A 22,763-nucleotide genomic window follows, 5' to 3' on the forward strand; every position below is an offset into this window, starting at 1 on the left:
TATCAGTCACAAGAGTTCAATCATCTGGAAAATCCTAGTGAGTTAATATCCTGGAAAAATGCAGGGAGAGAGCCAAGTGCCGGGGCAAAGGTGAGTGATGTGGGTGGCAGGCGTAACCGAGGTCATGCGGAGTGCAGGGACGACCTTGACTAACAACTGGGAACCTTAGAGACCCACGTGGGACAGAGAGCAGGCCCTGGGCGAGGCGGCCGCACTAACCACGCTGCGAGCCTGGGGCCTCGCCGATGGTCCAGGAGCCCGGCCTCGGTTCCGGTTCCGCTGTGCGTCCAACACAAGGTCAGGAGTGCAGCTGTGTTGGTTCCAATGTTGCTTGGACAGAGCCAGACAGACTGTCACAGGGGTGGCATGATTTTTCTTTTAAACAAAAACCTCCTCTGTCATTACAGCACCTGATTCCCTAAAATGTCTGTGACTATTAGAAATGTAGACATGTCATCGCAGGGCATTCCGATTTTCACAGAGCGGTATCATTTCCATATCATCATGTCTCTCTCTCTTTTTATTTTTTTATTTTATTTATTCATTTTTAGAGAGGAGAGAGAGAGAGAGGAGAGAGAGATACAGAGAGAGAAGGGGGGAGGAGCTGGAAGCATCAACTCCCATATGTGCCTTGACCAGGCAAGCCCAGGGTTTTGAACCAGCGACCTCAGCATTTCCAGGTCGATGCTCTATCCACTGCGCCACCACAGGTCAGGCCTCATGTTTCTTTTTGGGTTTGTAACCAAACTAAAAATACAGTCTTCTCACAATCCCATCTTTCCAGATATTAAGGGTTCCGCATCGCACTTTTGTGGAAATGTGAAAAAAGTAATTATGGTAGTTGCCTTTTGAAATGTACACAACCTCTCCTCAAAGGCTGGTGCTGTGGCCCAGGAAGAAAGGATTAGGCAGTGAATGAGTTTAAAAGTCAGAATGGCTTTTATTTCTGTGGAACCAAAAAAAAAGAAAAGAAAAGCAGTAAATAAAAATAAAAGCCAAAGGACCATACCTTTTAAAGTTGTTATGTGGCCAAAAATATCTCTCAACGTACAGGAAACTAGTGCAATTTTTGTGTCATGATTTGGTGCGTGTGCTACTGCTGGTGTTTTTTCTTTTGCTTTGTTTTTCTTTTGAGGCAAGACTATCCTGGCTTTTATTCTCTGTTCATCCAGCATAAGATTTAAACGGCCCCAGGAAGTTGTATCATATGCTGATTACTACCATTTGGGTTCTATCTTTCCCATGAGCGCTGTCTTTGCATAACAGGAAAGATGATGACAACCACATCATTCCTAACGGAAGTGATGTTCTGTTCATTTGTATTTTGCTTGCTAACAGGCACATTGGTTGCTTAGACTGACAGCATAATTTTCTCCAGTGAGGATTTTAAAAATAATTTCCAGTGAGCTTCTAACTTCTGGCCAATTGTTAGTAAGTGCTAGAATGAATGGTTTTCATATAATACGTGCTTGCGCCTCCGCTGTTGATCGGTTTAGGGAAATGATGTGTTTCTACATGTGTGCGTGTGCATGCGTGTGTGTGTATGTGTCTATAAAAAATGACAATGTCGGATTCTTTTAACTGTATAAATTCACAGACCATCTCTGGAAGGGCACACGAGTAACTAGCAACAGTGATTGCCTTCAGAGGTGAAAATTAAATGACTGGAGGGAGACAGCGGAATTACCTTTTGAATTTTGCTCCATGGGCATATCTTACCAATTGAAAAAAAAAAGTAAATAACTTTTTAAAGAACCAGGAAATAACTCCCACTATGCAAAGCTGAAGAGATCAAGGTTGAGAGAGATTAAATTTGAAGCTCCTGTGACCCCTACTTCTCACCCACCTTCAGTTTTCTTTTTTATTTATTTTTTTTCAGATGTACCTGTGCCTTTAGTTTAACTAGTTAAAAGATCAATAGTTTCGTAGGTAGGGTTTTGTTACAGCATACATCCTATTTCCAAGTTTCTCTGCTTGGAACAGAGTCATTAAATTCTCTTAAATATTCAAAGTGCGGAGGTCAAGAAAAGCGGAAGGGCTTTTGGAAGGGATCATTTTTCAGGCTCTTAGGAAGAGGCACGCCTGCTCACCTTACGATGCCTGCGGGTCAGCGAGCTGCCGTGACTGAAGGCGCCCGCGTACATTATCAGCTGATCCTTCCAACGGATGCCCCACATGATCCTGGCTATTCTCAGCTTCGCCTGTGCGCTAAATTTAGAACTAGGCTGACATTACCATTCACTTGGTGACAGTCTGACCCAGGACTTGACTCACTCGGAGCCCCACGGGAAACATCTCTGTGCTGTACACACTCTTAGCTGCTAATCGCTAGCTTGGGGCTTGTCAAGCTTCTGCAGCCACCAACGATGGTAAGTCTTTTCTTTTTAAACTTTTCCCCCCCATTCTTCCCATATAAATAAGTTGCTGCCGATGCCTATACTGTGTCTGTGAGTGCTAGAATATACCACTAAGCTAGGAACTGGATTTAAAAGTCTCTTTGTGGGTTCGTGATCACGCACGTCATTGTCCTTCCCCGGAAGACGGATGACCCCTCCAAGTTAGGAAGCATTGGCTAGGAGACTCTATTTCTTTCTTTTGACTTTGGGAAGCTGACTTTCCCGGGGCCGTGTCATTGCCATCCTAGCTCCACTGCCAAGGCCCGTGCTTGTCTGTCAAGGTAACGATGGAGGCAGGGACCACGATCCTATGCCAGGAGCAAAAATACAGGCATCGTTACTGACCCATCTGCCTCTAAGGGAAACTGGTCTCTGCTTCGGGAAAGGGAAGGCGGCCCAACGGTTACCGGTGGATGAGAAAATGAATTATTAGCCCATGTATGTCTAGTAAAATACACATTTGCCTGTAGATACTTGGGATGTAAAAAGAACACTTGATTGTTTGATAAGCAAATAATTCAAATGTGCTCCACACTGAGACAAACTGTAGGTTGACTGTGACATACTCGGGCAAGTTGGATTATCAGCGCACGTATCCCAAGGTTTCTAAATGCCGAGAGATCTTGCCGTCTGCTCCCATGTAGGGTCTGCAAGCGTTGCTTAGAAATAGAGACCCGCTCCTAATGATTTTCTGCCTCTTGGCAATGATGCATCAGTCCTGAAACTTTAAACTTTTTCCCTCTGCAATTCATTTCTTCTCCCTCTCTGTCTTGGTCTCTTTCACCACACATAGTGCATGCTTTTACTTAAAAGAAATTGATTATTTACAGGTGGTTAATAATGTAAAGCAACATTATATACCCCATCTCTCCCTATCACCCTAGAAGTAACATTTTAACTATTTCGGGATTTAGTTTTCAGTGGTTTTCTCCATGTTTCCTTCTCTCTTTTTTTTTTTTTCAAAGACAGTGTCATGCTATTTTTTGTTCAAGTTAGACATTATCCACGGAGCTTCAATATGGAAGATGACAGTAGTGTTCTCTTAATACCTCCTAGAGTTTTTGGCCTATTTCCAGTGCCTCTCTCGATTACATTTATAACATTAAAACTAAAGGATGATTATTTCTACGTCTTGTTTCATAAGTATCCACGATATCTATTGGCTCCTCACTTGAGCACCAAGAAGATAAAAAACAGGATTTCAGAAAGCATGTTGCTTATAATAGCACAAATCTGAAACCCAAATACCTGCATTCATCAGGTGGGTAAGTAAGCTGTGGCAGTCACAGAGTTTAGAGATCAAGGCATACCAGTTTATAAAGGCCGTTCCTTCTTTACGGGGCTGTGTGATTTCCCACGATGTGGGTGGACTATCCTTTACTGGCGGAAAGGATGTGGGTGGACTCTCCTTTACTGGCGGAAAGTTATGTTGTTTCCAATCTTTTGCTGGAAAACACCGTGCTGAAGAACTTTGCAATGCATCGTTTTGCAATGGAAAAAACATCTGCGGTATAAACTCCTGCAAGTGCGAATGTGCATTTGATAGCTATTACCAGATTCCTCTCCACCGAGAACATGACAGCAACATTTGGTGCCACTTCCGGGGCCAGGAGTGCACACCTATTCCCTATGCCACTGCGAAGTCCCTTCTCCCTTCCCTTTCTGTTTACTTCCCTTGCGTTCCAGGATAATGCTGAATGGACGTGGTGGAGTGGACATCACTGATGTCCTGATTGTGGGAGGAAAACCATTCAGTTAATTGTGAATCAAATGCTTTCACTATTGTTAATATCTCTAGGTGAAAAAAACCAGTGCCCTAATTTGTGAGGCAAAGAGCCTTCCCTGAACCAGATCTACCATAATTTGCATAACCATTCCCCTGCGGTTATTTTCTTCTTGTTTCTGAGATTCGGGTCACAGTTCTCAATATCCCATCTGTTCATTTGCAACTTATTTCACCCAAGAGCAAATAAATCCCAATATATTACCCCTTCGTTGAATTCCAGCTTAGTTTATATGTCCATTTTTAACCATTTTCCTGCCACTGGACGTGCAAATGACCTGCAGGTTCTGATTACTGTGAATCTCATAGTATCGGGGCAAGTGCACTTGGCATCACTCCCTGGTTCTGCCACCTATTAGATATGAAACCTTGAACAACTGCCCAACTTCCTGCAGGCCCAGTTTCCTTATCTGTACTCCAGAGACAATGAAAGTACCCATGTCGTAGTATTTTTATGAGGATGATTGGGTGAGAGGCGGCCCGTGACGTGTACTAATAGTTTGGGGAACAGGAAAAGTGTTGAACAAGTACAAGCTATTAGGATCATTCCTATGGTACTCGATAAACATTCTGAAATACATGGATTTTTTTTCTCTCCCCCTCTCCCACCCGCGGACAATCAGGTCCTTTCTGAGATGGCATCTGTGACAGCTTTTTAGAACCGAATGAAGTTGGTGACTCTGTGACAATGTGGAGAAATCATGTCAGAAAATGTGGTTTGTGCCGGGGCTGTCAATGCTGTGAAGGAACTTTGGGAAAAGAGAATCAAGACGCTCAGTGAAGACCTGAAGCGAGAGAGGGAATTTCACCAGAGGTAGGCTGTCGCCCGCTTGGGATGTTGAATTAGTGAAACCTCAGAGCATCGCTATAGAAAAGAGCATTTATTAAATGCTTTGTTATTGCCTTGGCTGGCTAGTTCAGCGTTAGAGCATCGGCCTGGCGTGTAGAAGTCCTGGGTTCGATTCCCAGCCAGGGCACACAGGAGAAGTGCCCATCTGCTTCTCCACCCCTCCCCCTCTCTTTCCTCTCTGTCTCTCTCTTCCCCTCCTGCAGCCAAGGCTCCATTGGAGCAAAGTTGGCCCGGGTGCTGAGGATGGCTCCATGGCCTCCGCCTCAGGCACTACAATGGCTCCAGCTGCAGCAGAACAACTGCCCAGATGGGCAGAGCATCGCCCCCTGGTGGGCATGCCGGGTGGATCCAGATCAGGCACATGCGGGAGTCTGTCTCTCTGCCTCTCTGCTTCTCACTTCAGAAAAATACAAAAAGAAAAAAATAATAAGTGCTTTGTTATTGAATTTCATGGAGAGTATCATTTATAGAAACCTCACTATATACCCAAAGTAACCACCCGGCTCAATTAAGGGTGGCCGTGTGATGGGGACTCAGAAAATACAAGTGTCTATGTGTGAAAATCGCAGCGTCAAAGCTGGATTAGTACCACTTCGTTTACTTTTCAGTGATTGTTGGCTCAGCATCATACACTCTAGGATCTAACACAACATCTGGTGGAAGGTTCTGTCGATTCTCACCTGTTCAGATGGCTGTGAGTTCCAGCCAGGGTTCCTGTGAATCACCTGCTTCTTTGATTTGGGCTGTATTTAAATAGTTTGGCTCCCATGCCCTCTGCCTTCTTGGTAACCCCTTACTTTCCTCACTGAATGTCTCCAAAATGTTTACCAGTTTGCAAGAATAGCCCCCTGTCCTCCCCGACTCCCCATGACCCCTTTCCTCTGGAACAGAAAGTTGAACCCCAAACGGCTCAGACGCTAAGGAAGTCCTGGGGTCGGGCCCTTCCAAACCTTTGAGAGCTTTGCTGAGTCCGCTTCTTTCATCGCCTTTCACTGCCGACCTCGGGTTCGCGTCCCTCAGTGTCGCAGGGTGACGGGGACACTTCCAGGCATCACAGCCCAGCACCACTGTGTTGTTGGCTGAGAGGAAACTGTTTCTTTCTCTTTCTTCTCTATTGGCCAGGATTGGGTCATTTGTACCACCCCCTTCGCCGTTACCTTCTTGGGAACAAGACTGTGTGATTGATGTAGACATGGAAACGTAGACCTGGGTTACTTGGGGAAGGTGTAAACACCGGACAATAACTAGCATTCTCCCAGCAAAGAAGAGGTGGAAAGGGTTATTGGTTAGCAACTATGTGTCTCTGATAACTTTCTGTAAAACGCAGATCTGGAGGGGGAGGGGCCATTCTTCCCAAGGAAACCGATAACGTGAGTGCTGCTGACAATGGGAAGGGCGGCGGCCATTAATTGTGCACTCACTGTTTACTAAGCGTTTTATTTGCACTGTCTCGCTGAACCCTCTCAACGTGCTGAAACGGAGTTCCCCAGAGGTGGGTTAGGTGGCATTATGTAAGAAGGCCAGCCAAAATGGTAGCGCCTTAAACAAGCCTGTTAGCAGTTCTGGGTAAAGCGATCCAAGGGCTGGAAGAGCGCGCCACTGAGCCCCATATTCGGGCTTCTGCCCTGTTGCTCAGCTGTGGGTGGCTTCCATTCCTGAAGTCACCTCATGGTCCCAAATAGACACACACACACACACACACACACACACACACACACACGGCAGCCATCATATCCGATTCTCTCTCTCTCTCTCTCTCTCACACACACACACACACACACACGCACACACACACACACACACACACACACGGCAGCCTTCATATCCGATTCTGGCCAGCAGGAGAGTGCACTCACCAACTCTGCCTGCGTCCCATTGGCCAAGGCGTCACGTGACCCATCTCTACCTGCAGGGGGGCTAAAAGCCATTGTGCGCCCAGTTAAATTTAGAGGATCTATTATTATTGAGGAAGAAGAGGAGTCCCAGATCCCCGGAACACAATCGGACCTCTCCGCCACATATCGGTGCTATTATTGTCTCCATTTTCAAGGTGGAAATCCCGGAGGACGGGTCTCAGTAACTTGTCAAAGATCACATTGCTAATAAATGCGGGTGTGGTATTCACACTCGGGTCATCTGACTCTGTTGGCATGACATTAACCTCACGTCTTTCGTTCCCCTAGATTGGCTCTGTGTATAGAGAGAGCTACTCGCCCGAAACCTCTGATGTTTATATTAACACAAGTCGGGTAAATTGGACTTAACGATCCTCTTGATAACCCCTGCTCACTTTAAAACAGCAGTCAGGAATGAGGACTTGGTTCTAAGCTCCTGAATGCCACTTATTACACACGTCTAGGTAGGAATCGCCTCGCTTCGGCAGCTCTGTGTGTGCTCTCTGTACAAGAGTGGGGAGTGGGCATTATTCCCCCTATTGTGTCTTCTTTTTCCGGCTTCGTGAGTAGATTGGGATTGGGAAGGAGGATTACCTATTGCCAGGGTCCAGCCCCGGGGGGGATCCAGGGGTCCCACAGGAGGAGACGGCGTCGGCGAAATCGAGTGAGAGAGCCGAATTCTTTTCTTTCTCTTTATTCTCTAGTTAGCATTTACTGCCAGGCATCTCCGCCAATGGCTGGTCTAACATTACTTTTTATGCACACACACTAAGTTACAATCACATGGTATTTTGAATACATCATTGTTTTAGTTTCACTATGGTTACATATTTCCAGATAACAGTTAATTCATATCTATAAGCTACAAGTCAGGTGGTAAGTCATTCAAAGTACAGTTATACAATAACTTGAATAGTAATAACAATATCGGTACAAACTTATAAAAGATTAGTACTAATTAATAACTCTATATTACTGTTGTTGTGAGTCAAGGGCACAGAAAGAGATAGCAGACGAAATCATCAAGGACTAGCAAAGGACCACCGCTTGCTCAGGCAAATAGCCTTGAGTTCATGTAGTGTCCTAATTCTTTTCCCACAAGACTACAAAAGGCTTGCTATTTAAGAAACTGACATAGTATTAAGAGTAACTTTTACTTAAAGATACATAGAGTGCACCTGCAAGATAGCTAGTAGCAACATAATATCAGAAGGCATTAATTGCTATTGCTGCTATGAATCCCACCACATTCCTCTCCTTATTCTTGGAAAATACAAAAATCTCATGAGAATGTTTTACTGAGAAAAGCCCAGCAACTACCTTCAGTGACAAAACAAGTCTTTTAACAAAACATTCTTTACTAGCCAGCTGCACTCCTATCCAAGGCCACGCAACAGGCCACTCCACTACACTTTACCTAAGATTCTAATGTCTAGTTAAACTTTATTCATTTACTATATTCATACACTAGTTAAGTTCTAACTTTATTCTTTCTAACATGATTAATAAGAAGAAATTCTCCTACAAACTTAACCCTTTATGAGGGATATCATGGCCAGCCTCTTATGTTTATGAGCCCAGTTCAAGGGGCTTACAGGCTTTTCTGTGGAACTTACACCTTCTGTCTCATTTTCAAAGAAATTACTACAAATCTATAGGGAAAGCACGGTACTATTATCCCTGTGTCATAAATAATAGCACACACCCAGGAAAGGGGGGATATAAGGCCAGATTAATTCAAAAGGTCAAAGGGGGAAGTATCGTTGTGCCTTTCCTTTGCAGTGACTTTGTCACCCCGCAGCCATTGGTCTTCACTGCAGTGACTTTGTCACCCCGCAGCCATTGGTCTTCTCTGCTGTGACTTTGTCAATCAGCAGTTTTTGATCTTCTTCTGCTGTGACCTTGTCAGCCAGCAGTTGTGGGTCTTCTCCTGCTGTGACCTTGTCAGCCAGCAGTCATTGATCGGCTCCCGACAACCTATTAGTGAAATGTCAGTTCCAAAAGTTATACACACCCCTGTGACCATTAAGAGTGGGTCTGGCCTCTGCTTGCTTAGCTCAGGGACCTTAGGGTCAGCCCCTTGGGACACTCACTTATTCATGCACCACGCTGACATGCACCTGCTGTGAGCCCATGGGATGCTAAGGATACACCATCCCCAAATTGCGCCCCTCAGGAGACAACAGAGAAGACCCTGCTAACAGCTATAATTAGTATAGGCCATATTAGAGTTTTCTGACAATTTTTAAGGAGGAAAAAAAAATCAGAGATCGTTTAAGAAATTTAGGGGGGAAATTCCACCTTTTTAATTTTTTTTTCTCTCACCTAGACCAAAATCAGTTTCTAGCTCTACGATCTTGACTAGGAATTTGCAAAATGTGGCCTTTCAAGGCGCCATTCCCTTAATCTTAAAACAATCTCATTGTAAAAATCAATTGGATAGCGTTATAACACTTGCTTCTTGGTGAAATGAAGTCCAGGCCATCTCAAAAGTAAACTATGTAGACTTAAAAACCTATAGTATTACTAAAGAAATAATAAGCAGACAAACCACAGCTGATGTCAGATGGTAAGGCGCTGGCACTCCGTTTGGAGTACGGCAAAGAAACTGATTGCTAGAAGAAGGGGGAAAAAGGCTAATGGGAAAAAAAAAATCATAGAATTTAAAAACCAACCAGCCGTAATCCAAAGAAAGGAAACGTTCATTCTATTTTGTTCTGCTTTGACCAGAGCAGAGCTTCTTGAACTCGGAAGTGTGTAGGAGTCGGCTGTCTCCCTAACATCAGGATTCTCCTTTAGTTGGTCGGGGTGGGGTTGGGGAGGGCTGGGACTCTGGGTGTCTAACAAGCTCCAGGGATGCTGCTGCTAGATCACAGCACCGGCAGGGAAGTAAACAAAAGAAGCAACAGGTCTCTAACAGGCAAGCGGTGGAAAGAGCAAGGATGTAACACTGAGTGCTTCTTGTCTCAGCTAAATGTGGCTAACATTTGAGCTAAAAAAACCTAGAGTTTAAAGACTTCTGAAGCCACACTGCCCTGAAGACACTAAGGGTTGGTGTGACAATGTCTGGGAAAGGCTTTAGATTGTAATAAAAGGGATTTCGAGGAGGTGGGAAATTTCTATCGAAACTTGAATGGACGTCAAGCTTGAAATAAGCAGTGTAGGAATTAATACTAGAAAGACTAGAGTTGAAAGTGACCTTAGACATCAGTGTGAGATGACTTGCCCAAGGTCACCAAATTATGTGGTACATTCTGGACGTAGACCATAGACATTCAGGGCCAGAAAGAATTCAGGAATCATCATAGAGATGAAAATAGACTTGTCTGATAACAACCTCATTATAAGCTCATAAAAGGGGACCTTTTTAATTTGGCTTATGTGGGATCTTGATCAATTCACTAACCGAAGTTAAAGATTAGGGAGTAAGACAGTTGTATTGTCATTTAATCTTGCTCTGAAATACATATCTCTCTTGATGAGTAGAAGTAATTAATAATCATTATGTCTATGTTTGAATAGTTCTATTCTTATAAAAAGTGATGTGACTGAAGAGATGACGTTATACATTTTGTTTCAGTTACCACACCCATCAGTCTGGAAGGCCACATGCATCAGCATTGCCACAGTGCCCTCATTAGCAGAATAAACTTTAGGCAAGTAGCAGATAAAAACACACTGACTCTATAGAAATATATTGCTCACAAACACTAGGGGATATTTTATTGCTTCATATTCATTTTGAAATACCCCCTAAATTTTGTGAACAGTATATTTTGCAAACACAAACATATAAACAGTAACTATTGTACTCTTAGAGCAGGGGTCAGGAAACTTTTTGGCTGAGAGAGCCATGAACGCTACATATTTTAAAATGTAATTCCATGAGAGCCATACAATGACCCATATACGTTACGCATTATCCAATAAAAATGTGGTGTTGTCCCAGAGGACAGCTGTGATTGGCTCCAGCCACCCGCAACCATGAACATGAGCGGTAGGAAATGAGTGGATTGTAACACATGAGAATGTTTGATATTTTTAATGTTATTATTTTTTTTATTAAAGATTTGTCTGCAAGCCAGATGCAGCCATCAAAAGAGCCGCATCTGGCTCGCGAGCCATAAGATTCCGACCCCTGTCTTAGAAATATTGAGGTTTCTGTTTATTAAAATAAAACTTTTTTTTTTTTAGTGAGAAAGAGAGTGAGAGAGAAAGAAGGGCACACAGACAGGAAGGGAGAGAGATGAGAAGCATCAAGTCATAGTTGTGGCACCTTAGTTGTTCGTTGATTGCTTTCTCGTATGTGCCTTGACCTGGGAGCTCCAACTGCACCAATGACCCCTTGCTCAAGCCAGAAACCTTGGGCTTTAAGCCAGCAGTGACCTTTGGGCTCAAACCAAAAACCCATGAGGTTATGTCTATGGTCCCACACTCAAGCTGGCGACCTCAGGGTTTTGAATCTGGGTTCTCAGCATCCCAGATCAATGCTCTATACACTGTGCCACTACCTGGTCAGGCTGATGGGCCAGGATGCTGAGGACCCAAAGTGAGTGCCATATATATATATAAAAGTGAATGCTATCTTTTCTCAGCCTTTTGGCTAAGACCACGTTAGTATCTGCTCTTACCTGTTTAATGTATGAGTGAACACTGCCTATGTCATTATCTGTGAGCTAAAATGACTCCCTGGTCTCCCAGGCTCGTACGGATCTGGGAAGAGCGAGTCAACCTGACCAGGCTGAAAGAAAAGGTCACCAGGGAAAACGGAAGAGTGATTCTGAAGATAGAAAACGAGGAATGGAAGGTACGGTTTCCAAGGAACGTTTGGTTTTCTACATTTTGCTTTTTTGGAAGAAAGTTGAGAGAATGATTCTGAGACTGTGTCATTACAACTGGAAGAGTTAGATGATTTTAATAATACACCCAAATGAATTTGGACAACAGGAACAACTGAGAAGAAACAACGTCCCATTCTTTGTGTGTGCAAAAATTCAAATTGCTTCCACTCCGCCTAAGCTTACGTCATTTGAAGTACTTCTTCTACGAATCCTTTTAATAATTTCTCATTTTCCATAGAAAGATGACCTAATAAAAATTCTATAGCTTTTCCCAAACAAATACTCAGTTAAAACTTCACCAGATGGAAATAAATATTAACTTTTTCCGATTTGCTTCTCCCTCTCTTCTCTCTCGCCCCCCACACAAACACACACACTCAGGCACACACGTGATTGCATGCACACATACAAACTGCTTGATTCTGTGAGGTGTTCTCTAGTTTTTCCAAGGGCCTCCACCCCTTGGGTCAGTGTTGTTATGCATGTAGGTATATTTAGCTAGGGGGTTAACTCCTTTATTCTCTCTTTTGACTATTTTAGGCTGAAAGGGAAAAGGCAGAGACTTTAAGATAGCTAAAAATTCTAGGATTCTGACATTTAAAAAAAATCCTCTTTAAAAACTTTTATAAAATACTTCAAAACCAAAGGGAAAGAAAAATATGAATTATTTTTTTAAAAATTATTCTTTTTAAAATCAGTTTTTATTTTCCAGTTACAGTTCATGTATATGAATTAAGTAGGTGATTTATTTAATCAAGTAATCATTAAAACGATTTTTTGGTTTCTCTATGATTTCAACTAACCCCCATATTCTCATTGTCAATAAGATAGGTACCCCAGGAAAGCCCAATACAACAGGCTCTTTGGGGCACAGCTCTCTGTGTGTGTACTATTGACCAAAATATACTGGGTTTTTTGTTTTGTTTTGTTTTTGTATTTTTCTGAAGCTGGAAACGGGGAGAGACAGTCAGACAGACTCCCGCATGCGCCCGACCGGGATCCACCCGGCACGCCCACCAGGGGGCAACGCTCTGCCCACCAGGGGGCAATGCTCTGCCCCTCTGGGGCGTCGCTCTGCCACAACCAGAGCCACTCTAGCGCCTGGGGCAGAGGCCAAGGAGCCATCCCCAGCGCCCGGCCCATCTTTGCTCCAATGGAGCCTTGGCTGCGGGAGGGGAAGAGAGAGACAGAGAGGAAGGGGGGGGGGTGGAGAAGCAAATGGGCGCTTCTCTTGTGTGCCCTGGCCGGAAATCGAACCCGGGACTTCTGCACGCCAGGCCGACGCTCTACCACTGAGCCAACCGGCCAGGGCTGGGGTTTTTTTTTTTTTTTGTATTATTATTGGGGTTTGACGGTTTAGCAAAAAATAAAAACAAATAATTAAATAAATGAAACAAAATACTTGGAAACAAACCACTTGAGAAAAAAACATACTCCACGTCCCTCTGCAAAGCACAGCATCCCTAGACAGTCCTACTTCAGTGAGGCACGACAGTCGGGTAATGTGGGCAACACCATGACCTGTAATTTCTTTTTTTCTCGGGTTCAGAGTCTGCCTTCCTCTCTGCTGAAACTGAGGCAGCTGCAGGAGTGGCAGCTGCACAGAACCGGCCTGCTGAAAATCCCCGAGTTCGTCGGGAGGTTCCAGAACCTCATTGTGTTAGATTTGTCTCGGAACACGATTTCAGAGATCCCGCGAGGAATAGGTAAGGGCGGCTGCTTTTACCCCGTGCGCCGTTTTACCCCCCTTGAGCTGTGCTTGTCACGAAGACGTCGGCTGGCTCTGTGGAATCAAGATCTCATCACCACGGAGCCCTGAGCCTTGAGAAAAATGTCAACATCTCCTCTACACCGACGCCCTGGGGGCAATCCAAGCTTCTGGACCAGGGGTCCCCAAACTTTTTACACAGGGGGCCAGTTCACTGTCCCTCAGACCGTTGGAGGGCCGGACTATAAAAAAAACTATGAACAAATCCCTATGCACACTGCACATATCTTATTTTAAAGTGAAAAAACAAAACGGCAACAAATACAATATTTAAAATAAAGAACAAGTAAATTTAAATCAACAAACTGACCGGTATTTCAATGGTAACTATGCTCCTCTCACTGACCACCAATGAAAGAGGTGCCCCTTCCGGAAGTGTGGTGGGGGCCAGATAAATGGCCTCAGGGGGCCGCATGTGGCCCGCAGGTCATAGTTTGGGGACCCCTGTTCTGGATTCACCGAGGCAATGCAGGAGAGGTCATCCCTTTGAAAATGTAATTGTATCGCTCCTCAAACCAATATCACTGGTTCAGTTCTTCCTCCGTGAAGGGGACAGGTTGAACGCAAGAAAGAAAATTAGATTTGGTAAAGGAGGAATAAAAAACCCAAATGGAAAATTGGTCAGGATAAAGTACAGATGAAACAGAATGAAAAAAAATGTATTTTTTTTGCCTAAAGCACTGATAAAACCTTCCCCTTTATCTGGGAAGCGTTAAGAACCTGACCAGTGTGAATTTATCAGTATGAAACTGGCGAGAAAGTTACGCTGTAAGACCTCATAACTGGAAACGCTATTTTCTACCCACCTGCTGCTCTCTACTATGTATTATTATTTTTTTCTTGTAGGACTGCTCACTCGACTTCAGGAACTGATTCTTAGTTACAACAAAATCAAGACTGTCCCCAAGGAGCTAAGTAACTGTGCCAGCTTAGAGAAACTGGAACTTGCGGTCAACAGAGACATCTGTGATCTTCCACAAGAGGTCAGAGACACACAAAGGCCGACGGTTCTATCCTCCACCTGCTGGTGGCTGACTTCTCTCAACGGTGTGATGGGTCAAAATAACACCGGTAAAGAAAAGCTATACATTCCATTTCAGGAAGTATTTAGAGAAAGCCCTTTCCTGTTATCTTTAAGTAAGATGCATTGTTTGAATAAGGGAGTCCTCTGTTTAGCGTTTATAGATCACATAAAAGATACTTCTGTTATTGTCACCGGACGGACATCCTGTGTTGAGTGGACTGTCATCTCTCTCCTTGAAGGCCAGAGTGAGTCTGACTTATTCCTACTCCCTGAGGTGAAGGTACAGCCTGGGTTGTAGTTGATATTGTCGCCATAAAGCACAGACAATGTGTTGATAGGAAAACCCTCTTTGGTTCACTCACTAGTTGGCTGTTACAGAGGGCTCAGTTTTGAGAGAGGTTCAGTAATAAGACATGAATTCTTCAGATTAGGAACAACTAACTGTTTCCTTTTCAGGAAAAGTAGCTTCCTGGGCTCCACCAAGTACAAAGCAAAGCAGGGGACTTGGAAAGCCTTCCAACTCTGGTTGGCGTTCTGATGGTGTCTCGGTGTTGGTGGAAACCAAACAGAGCACAGCGATACAGACGTTTGTGTTGCTCTTCAAACACGTTTGATGCTCTTAGAATCAGCAAAGGAAATTCCCACGGTGCCTTGCCTTGAAAGCAATGACCCTGCAAGGGGGAACGTTAAGAAAAACAGTAAAATTCATAATAAAATAGACGATTACCTTCTCCCACTGTATCTCGGTGAAAACATCCCTTTTCTTTTTTTCCAAACCAGTCAACATGTCGCCCGTAACTGTTGCTCTGAAAGTGAAATGTGGTTTTTGTCCCTATATCTATCTGTTCTTCCAACAGTTCAGTTTAGTGGAAAGTATGCATCTGTTTATGATGAAAATGAAGATCACAGGGACAATTTCTTTATACCAACAAGAGGACCAATCAGTATTTTATTTCTAATTTCTAATTCCTACGATTTTGTTCCTGGGATTGGTCTGGAGCCAAAAAGCTGTGTGAATTTGGCCATGCCTGTTCTAACTGTTCTTTTCCTTGCTTTCTTCACGTAGAGAAATAGATTTTACTAGAGCAAATATTGAGCTGAGATCTTGAGTCTGGGGTCATTTCCAAGGCTGGCCTCTAAGCAGCTGGTGGCCTTGAACACGCCACTTAATTGGTTTCCACATGTGCAAAATGAAGACCGTTTGACTCTAGTAATCTTAGCATATTTTCAATCTTCCAACATCCGAGTGGTCTAGTAGCCCCGAGAAGTCAGCGATAGGAGGCTTACCTCTCAGCCCTGACGTTGCACACACTTGAGATACAAACATTTATGCTGATTGTGAAGACAATCTTCTTGTACTCCATTCTGAGCCATTTCAAATATGTAAAAGTTTGAAGACAGATTTTGAAAAGGGCTAGAATTCTAAAGCTGGAGAAACCTCAGCTAGTAGTAGATGGAACCTTTCTGCTCTTTTTGGCCCACAGCACACTGGATTGATGCATTTTTTCTGTGCTAAAAGTTGTGGGTTCTGAAAATGCCCTGATACAGAATAAAACATAGAGCTTTCCTAGCCGGGTGGAGAGGTTTTATGTGAAAGTGAGCTGAATCCTCACACCCTGAAACTGTCACTGCTCTTCTACGGAAAGAGGGGTGAAATTTTATGGCTTTAGCTTTCATGAAAATTTAGGCTCGCCTTATAGCTGTATCTTTGCTAGTCACATGACCTCTCTAAGCCATTCTGTCCATAAAACAGAGATAAGGTAAAGCTGATGTCAGAATTTTCCATTAATTTAAATAAGGTCTGATGATGAAGGACTCACGTACTCCCCTCTTTTTCAAATTAGGGGAGCACAGATAACTAAAGGGCTGTTTTATTGATTGATTGATTGATTTTTAAATATTTTATTTATAGATTTTTACAGAGAGAGAGAGAGGACAGAGAGAGGTAGAGGGGAGCGAGAAGTATCAACTCATAGTTGCTTCGCTTTTGTTGTTCATTGATTTCTTGTCATGTGTGTGTCTTGACCAGGCAAGCCCAGGGTTTTGAACCGGTGACCTCAGCATCCCAGGTCAGCGCTCCAACCGCTGCGCCACCATAGGCCAGGCTAAGGGGCTATTTTAAAATGAATAAACTATAAGCATCAATGTGAAGCCATTTTAAAATATTGATACTGATATTGAGAGACAAAAAAACCAGTTAAAGAAAAATAAGTCCTCGACCATAATCTTTAAATAATATTTAAGAGCATAAAAATATAAAAGTGTTTAGAAAAACGTATCTAATAGTAATGTATATAGATAGAAATCTACAGGAAACATATTTATGTAGAGTAATAAAAGCATTGCAGAGGCCTGGGAGTGCTGGACTCAAGTTCAGGACAAGAGCTTCCTCTGCAGAGGAAGGAGGATGAGAGCCCAGAGGTGCAGTCATACCAATATATTGTCTTTCTTTTCTCTTCTCTCCTTTTCTTTTCTTTCTTTTTCTTTTTTTTCTTTTCTTCTCCTTCCTTCCTTCCTTCCTTCCTTCCTTCCTTCCTTCCTTCCTTCCTTCCTTCCTTCCTCTCTCTTTCTTTTTTTAAAAAATATATTTTTCTAAAGTGAGAAGCCGGGAGGCAGTCACACAGACTCCTGCATACGCCCGACCGAGATCCACCCGGCATGCCCACCAGGGGGCGATGCTCTGCCCATCTGGGGCGTTGCTTTGTTGCAACTAAAGCCATTCTAGCACCTGAGGCAGAGGCCATGGAGCTGTCCTCAGTGCTCGAGGCCAACTTTGCTCCAATGGCTCCTTGGCTGCGGGAGGGGAAGAGAGAGACAGAGAGGAAGGAGAAGGGGAAGGGTGGAGAAGCAGAGGTGCGTTTCTCCTGTGTGCCCTGGCCGGGAATGGAACCTGGGATTTCCACACGCTGGGCCGATGCTCTCCCTCTGAGCCAACCAGCCAGGGCCATATTGTCTTTCTTAACCTGAGCATACTGGTGTTTATTGTATTAGTCTTAATAAATTTTTATTGATGTTTTTATTTAAAAAATAGAGTTACTAAACAGCAAGTTCTATGACTGAGATATCATAGGTATAGCATCAGGCACAAAGTAGGGGTGTTTCAATAAAAATATTATTTTGAATTTGGGCTTTTCCATACAAATCTCAACTCCTGGATGGCATAAAGCATAAGATATGTTTACTGTAAGGGGAATATATATATATATATTCCCCTTGCCAGCCAGGTTCTGTTAACCTCAGAACTTGGTTATCTTGGAAAAGGCATTTTCTTTGAATAGGTGGACTTTCTACGAGAGAGCTTGTCACTTGTCTGGAGGTTACTTAGGCTTGTTTTGATCTCACACACGCCGTGGATGACCGTGACGACATCGAGCCCGAGCGTCACGTGAGCAGTCCTCGACGGGGAGCCATCCCCTTCCCCGTGGGGGTCCCTCGTGTTGAAAAGCCCCGCTTGCCTCTGCAGCTCGGCGCTCTGCCCAGGCTCACCCACCTGGACCTGAGCATGAACAGCTTCACCACGCTGCCCCCCGCCGTGCTGGCCATGCCGGCCCTCGAGTGGCTTGACCTGGGCGGCAACCAACTTGAACAGCTTCCTGATGCTATAGAAAGGTAACATGCAATGACTTCTCATGCCACCAACAGAGATGATGACATCAGCAATGAGAAATGACAAACAAGACAAAGGGGACTCTGAACATAATGAATCACAATAGATACCTCTAATTCTAACAGGGCTACCACTGAATAGACTGTTTTCATTTACTCCAGAAAAAAGTAAGACTGGCTACGTGACTTCCACAAATTGGCAAGAATTCGCCACCACAATAACCACGTGGCTTTAGTGTGTGCCAGGCACTTCTGTACACTTCACACACGGGCGAGGAGACACAGAGATGTTAGCTGAATTGCTCAGGATCATAGTCCGCATGTAAAGCTAGGATTTGAACCTGGGTAGCATGGCCCCAAAGTCTGTGCTGTTAACCATATTCATACTGACTTCGCCTAAATGGGCATATGAGTAACTTCTGATTTTTCTCGTAAGACTAATTCAGATTAGATCACTTTTACAGCAGTTCTCCTCGAAGAAATTCTACGAGAATAGTGAAGAACTCCAGAATACATTGATTTCATTTCTACCGCCGTACGATGAGAGCCGGGCTCTGTAGAAATGAACACCCCGATGCAGTTTCTGTAATGAGGTGAAGTCAGTTAACTCAGTAGGCATATACTGATTAATGGAGATATTCTGAAAGGGGACATTTCTTTGATTTTCAAGTTAATACGAAGCAGGGTTTTCATGTTATGTGTGATCGATTAATCGCAGAAAGCCCTCTCAATTCCCCCAGGATGCAAAATCTGCATACGTTGTGGCTGCAACGGAATGAAATCACGTGCTTGCCGGAAACAATCCGCAACATGAAAAGTCTGGGTACCCTTGTGCTCTGCAACAATAAACTGCAAGATATCCCAGCGTGCCTGGAAGAGATGACCAGCCTCAGGTAACACGTTCTCCACGCAAATCTGGCAGGTTCTTTTCCGGCTGCAGAACAAAGGAATGTAGAGAAATTACTATCACTGGATTTGGGTTCTCATTTATACAGACACAATCTTGTCCAACTTTGAAAGTCTGTAATTTATAGATAGGATTCACATATTACTGGTCTGAGTTATTCAAGAAAGACTCCATCAATTGAGAGCAGGGCTGGCATCGATCAACTTCCAGGAATGCCCTCTGTTGGTGACATTTTCATGAAAAATCTCACCTGTGACATAAAAACCAAAAAATAGAAAAATAGTGAATGTTTTCCTTCTAAAGTACCACAAACGGACATGGGCGATTATGTTAAAGATAGAGCAAACATAACCTTTTACTAAGTTAATTACTATTAAACCTCCTTAGGGATCTTCTTTCCAAAATTCTAACTTCCTGACAGTGAATGTAAGACACAAGAATGCACACCGAATCCCACAATGTCCATAACAAAATCATCTATTCATTCATTCGTTTGTTCACTCACTTATTCAGCAGCTACTAAGTTCTGCGCTAGGTGGCGAAGATACGATGATAAAAAGACACAAGGAAGTCTATAAAATATGCAGACTTTAAGTTCATGGCATTAACTGTTCAGAGGGTCCCTGGGCTTTACGATGGTGCAAAAGTGATATGCATAATCAATTACGTGAGATATTCAACACTACTATAAACTTGGCTTTGTGTTAGATGGCTTTGCCCAGCTGTAGGCTAACGTACATGTTCTGAGCATGTTTAAGGTAGACTAGGATGAGCTATCATATTTAGTAGGTTAGATGTACTACATACATTTTCTACTTATTTTCAAGTCAAAATGGGTTTTTTGGAATGTAACCCCACTGTTAAGCTGAGGCTCATCTGTGTAGTTGAGATGCATTGGACTTGCCCTTGGAAGTTCAACTGGACCACATTAAATACGTGCTATGAACTAACAGTTGCTTTGACAAGCTTTGAAAGAAAGTTTTCTACAGCTAGTTTTTTTTTTTCTCCTAGAAAAGAAACGTAAAGATTCTTGGGCTATATATACATACCACATGTCACCAAGATGTTCAGTTATTGAAAATAGCTAAAAAAAAAAAAAAAAGTAATTTAGAATATTATCATGCGCTATGTCTCCAGGAAAATAAGTGTATGCTTCTGTGGCATCTCTAAAAATCCCATTGTTTTGTTTTGGTTTGTTTTGGCAAACTGCTAGGTTTGTCAACTTCCGAGACAACCCGCTGAAGTTGGAAGTGACGCTTCCTCCCAGTGAGAGGGCAGAGGAAGAAGAGGAACGGGAATTATTTGGCCTTCAGTTCATGCGCGCCTACATCCAGGAGGCACGGGGAGGAGCAGGTAGGGCCCTGGGAAGCACTCAGCCCCTCGGCGCTCCTTCCGGCGGAGCACGGTTTATGTCCGCTCCCTCCTGGGGAGGAGCAGGTAGGGCCCTGGGAAGCACCCAGCCCCTCAGCGCTCCTTCCGGCGGAGCACGGTTTATGTCCACTCCCTCCTGGGGAGGAGCAGGTAGGACCTGCGGGAGCACACAGCCCCTCGGCGCTCCTTCCGGGGGAGCACGGTTTATGTCCACTCCCTCCTGGGGAGGAGCAGGTAGGACCTGCGGGAGCACACAGCCCCTCGGCGCTCCTTCCGGTTTATGTCCACTCCCTCCTGGAGAGGAGCAGGTAGGACCTGCGGGAGCACGCAGCCCCTCGGCGCTCCTTCCTGCGGAGCACGGTTTATGTCCACTCCCTCCTGGGGAGGAGCAGGTCGGACCTGCGGGAGCACGCAGCCCCTCGGCGCTCCTTCCGGTTTATGTCCACTCACTCCTGGGGAGGAGCAGGTAGGACCTGCGGGAGCACGCAGCCCCTCGGCGCTCCTTCCTGCGGAGCACGGTTTATGTCCGCTCCCTCCTGGGGAGGAGCAGGTCGGACCTGCGGGAGCACACAGCCCCTCGGCGCTCCTTCCTGCGGAGCACGGTTTATGTCCGCTCCCTCCTGGGGAGGAGCAGGTCGGACCTGCGGGAGCACGCAGCCCCTCGGCGCTCCTTCCGGCGGAGCACGGTTTATGTCCACTCCCTCCTGGGGAGGAGCAGGTCGGACCTGCGGGAGCACACAGCCCCTCGGCGCTCCTTCCGGCGGAGCACGGTTTATGTCCGCTCCCTCCTGGGGAGGAGCAGGTAGGGCCCTGGGAAGCACCCAGCCCCTCGGCGCTCCTTCCGGCGGAGCACGGTTTATGTCCACTCCCTCCTGGGGAGGAGCAGGTCGGACCTGCGGGAGCACACAGCCCCTCGGCGCTCCTTCCGGTTTATGTCCGCTCCCTCCTGCGTCGAGTTCTCCGTCTAGCTCCCCTTTCCTGTCCCGCTCTGGTCTCTGGGCCGATGTTGCGGGAGGAAGAAAAGTGAACCTGAAACCGGTTCGCCCTTTTCACAAAGGCCACCTGCACGTGGAGGGAGGAGACAGATTTCTTTGGCCGAGGGCTTGGAGCCCACGCAAGCCGAGATGCGGTCCCTGCAGCTGTGCCGTCTCGTTCTGTCAGTTCATCATGTGTCAGTTTATGCCACCTTCCCTGCCATCTCCCCTTTTTCTACAATCAACAGAGAGAAAAAGAGGCTCTGCCCGGGGATGGAAAATATTAAGGGGAATACAGGTTTTTAACCAACAGTTAAAATGGGAAGTTTTGAGATACAGATTTCTATCAGTCTCTGATAATTTACAATTAAATCACTTAGGAAACTAAGGAAGGAAAGCCTTTAACTTTTTTTTTTTTAAAGATTTTATTTATTGATTTGAGAGAGAGAGAGAGAGAAATAAAGAAAGGTTGGGGCCCTGACCAGTTGGCTCAGTGGTAGAGTGTTGGCCCAGCGTGCAGATGTCCAGGTTCAATTCCCAGCCAGGGCACACAGGAGAAGCACCCATGCTTCTCCCCCCTTTCCTTTCTCTCTCTCTCTGTCTCTTCCCCTCCCACAGCCAAGGCTCCATTGGAGCAAAGTTGGCCCCGGCACTGAGGATGGCTCCATGGCCTCCGCCCCAGGCACTAGAATGGCTCTGGTTACAACGGAACATCGCCCCATATGGGCAGAGCATCGCCCCCTGGTGGGCATGCTGGGTGGATCGCGGTCGGGCGTATGCAGAAGTCTGTTTGCCACCCTGCTTTTCAGTTCGAAAAAAATACAAAAAAAAAAAAAAAAAGGTTTGGAGGTGGGGGAGGAAGAGTGGAAAGTATCAAGTATCAAATCATAGTAGTTGCTTCTCATATGTGCCTTGATCAGGCAAGCTCAGGGTTTCAATCTGGCGACCTCAGTGTTCCAGGTCTGTGCTCTGTCCACTGCACCTCCACTGGTCAGGCAAGCCTTTAACTTCAATCAAGATGAGGGGAAGGACAAAGTGCACAATTTTTTGATTAAAAAAAACTGAAACAAGAGTGTAGTCATAGAAACCCTGGTTTTATAATTCACTAAAATGTCAAAAGAGTTTTTCAGCCAAAAGGTGGATTTCAGTTACATCTCCAGACTGTTTCTTGAGAAAGAGTACAAGCAGAGCAAACAGTTCGGGAGCTTTTTCAACTAGAAGACATCTTTTTTGCCAGTACCCAAAGGAGGGTGTTTGCGCAGTGATTAGACATGATGCGGAGGACAGGTTGGAGTTGTGATGGTTTTGGAGAGCACGGGATAAACAGAAGACAGGTGTGGGGCTAGGC

At 44.8% G+C, this 22,763-nt stretch overlaps 1 protein-coding gene across 2 annotated transcripts in view; it reads left to right on the plus strand.

Moving 5' to 3' along the window:
- LRRC39 (leucine rich repeat containing 39) overlaps positions 1-22,763 on the plus strand; it is a 24,844-nt gene continuing 2,081 nt past the window's right edge. Inside the window, exons 1-8 of one of the 2 annotated variants that reach the window (XM_066246172.1) lie at positions 1-297; positions 4,803-4,993; positions 11,626-11,731; positions 13,315-13,471; positions 14,380-14,516; positions 18,021-18,166; positions 18,904-19,056; positions 20,284-20,423. In XM_066246172.1, coding sequence (XP_066102269.1) covers positions 4,881-4,993; positions 11,626-11,731; positions 13,315-13,471; positions 14,380-14,516; positions 18,021-18,166; positions 18,904-19,056; positions 20,284-20,423 — 952 coding nt within the window. In that variant the 5' untranslated portion in view covers positions 1-297; positions 4,803-4,880. Of the gene's footprint in view, positions 298-2,126; positions 2,370-4,802; positions 4,994-11,625; positions 11,732-13,314; positions 13,472-14,379; positions 14,517-18,020; positions 18,167-18,903; positions 19,057-20,283; positions 20,424-22,763 lie in introns of those variants that run through there. The other variant, XM_066246170.1, reaches the window with a different exon arrangement.

This window comes from Saccopteryx bilineata, chromosome 11 (assembly GCF_036850765.1).
Source record: "Saccopteryx bilineata isolate mSacBil1 chromosome 11, mSacBil1_pri_phased_curated, whole genome shotgun sequence".
In the NCBI taxonomy this organism is placed as follows: domain Eukaryota; kingdom Metazoa; phylum Chordata; class Mammalia; order Chiroptera; family Emballonuridae; genus Saccopteryx; species Saccopteryx bilineata.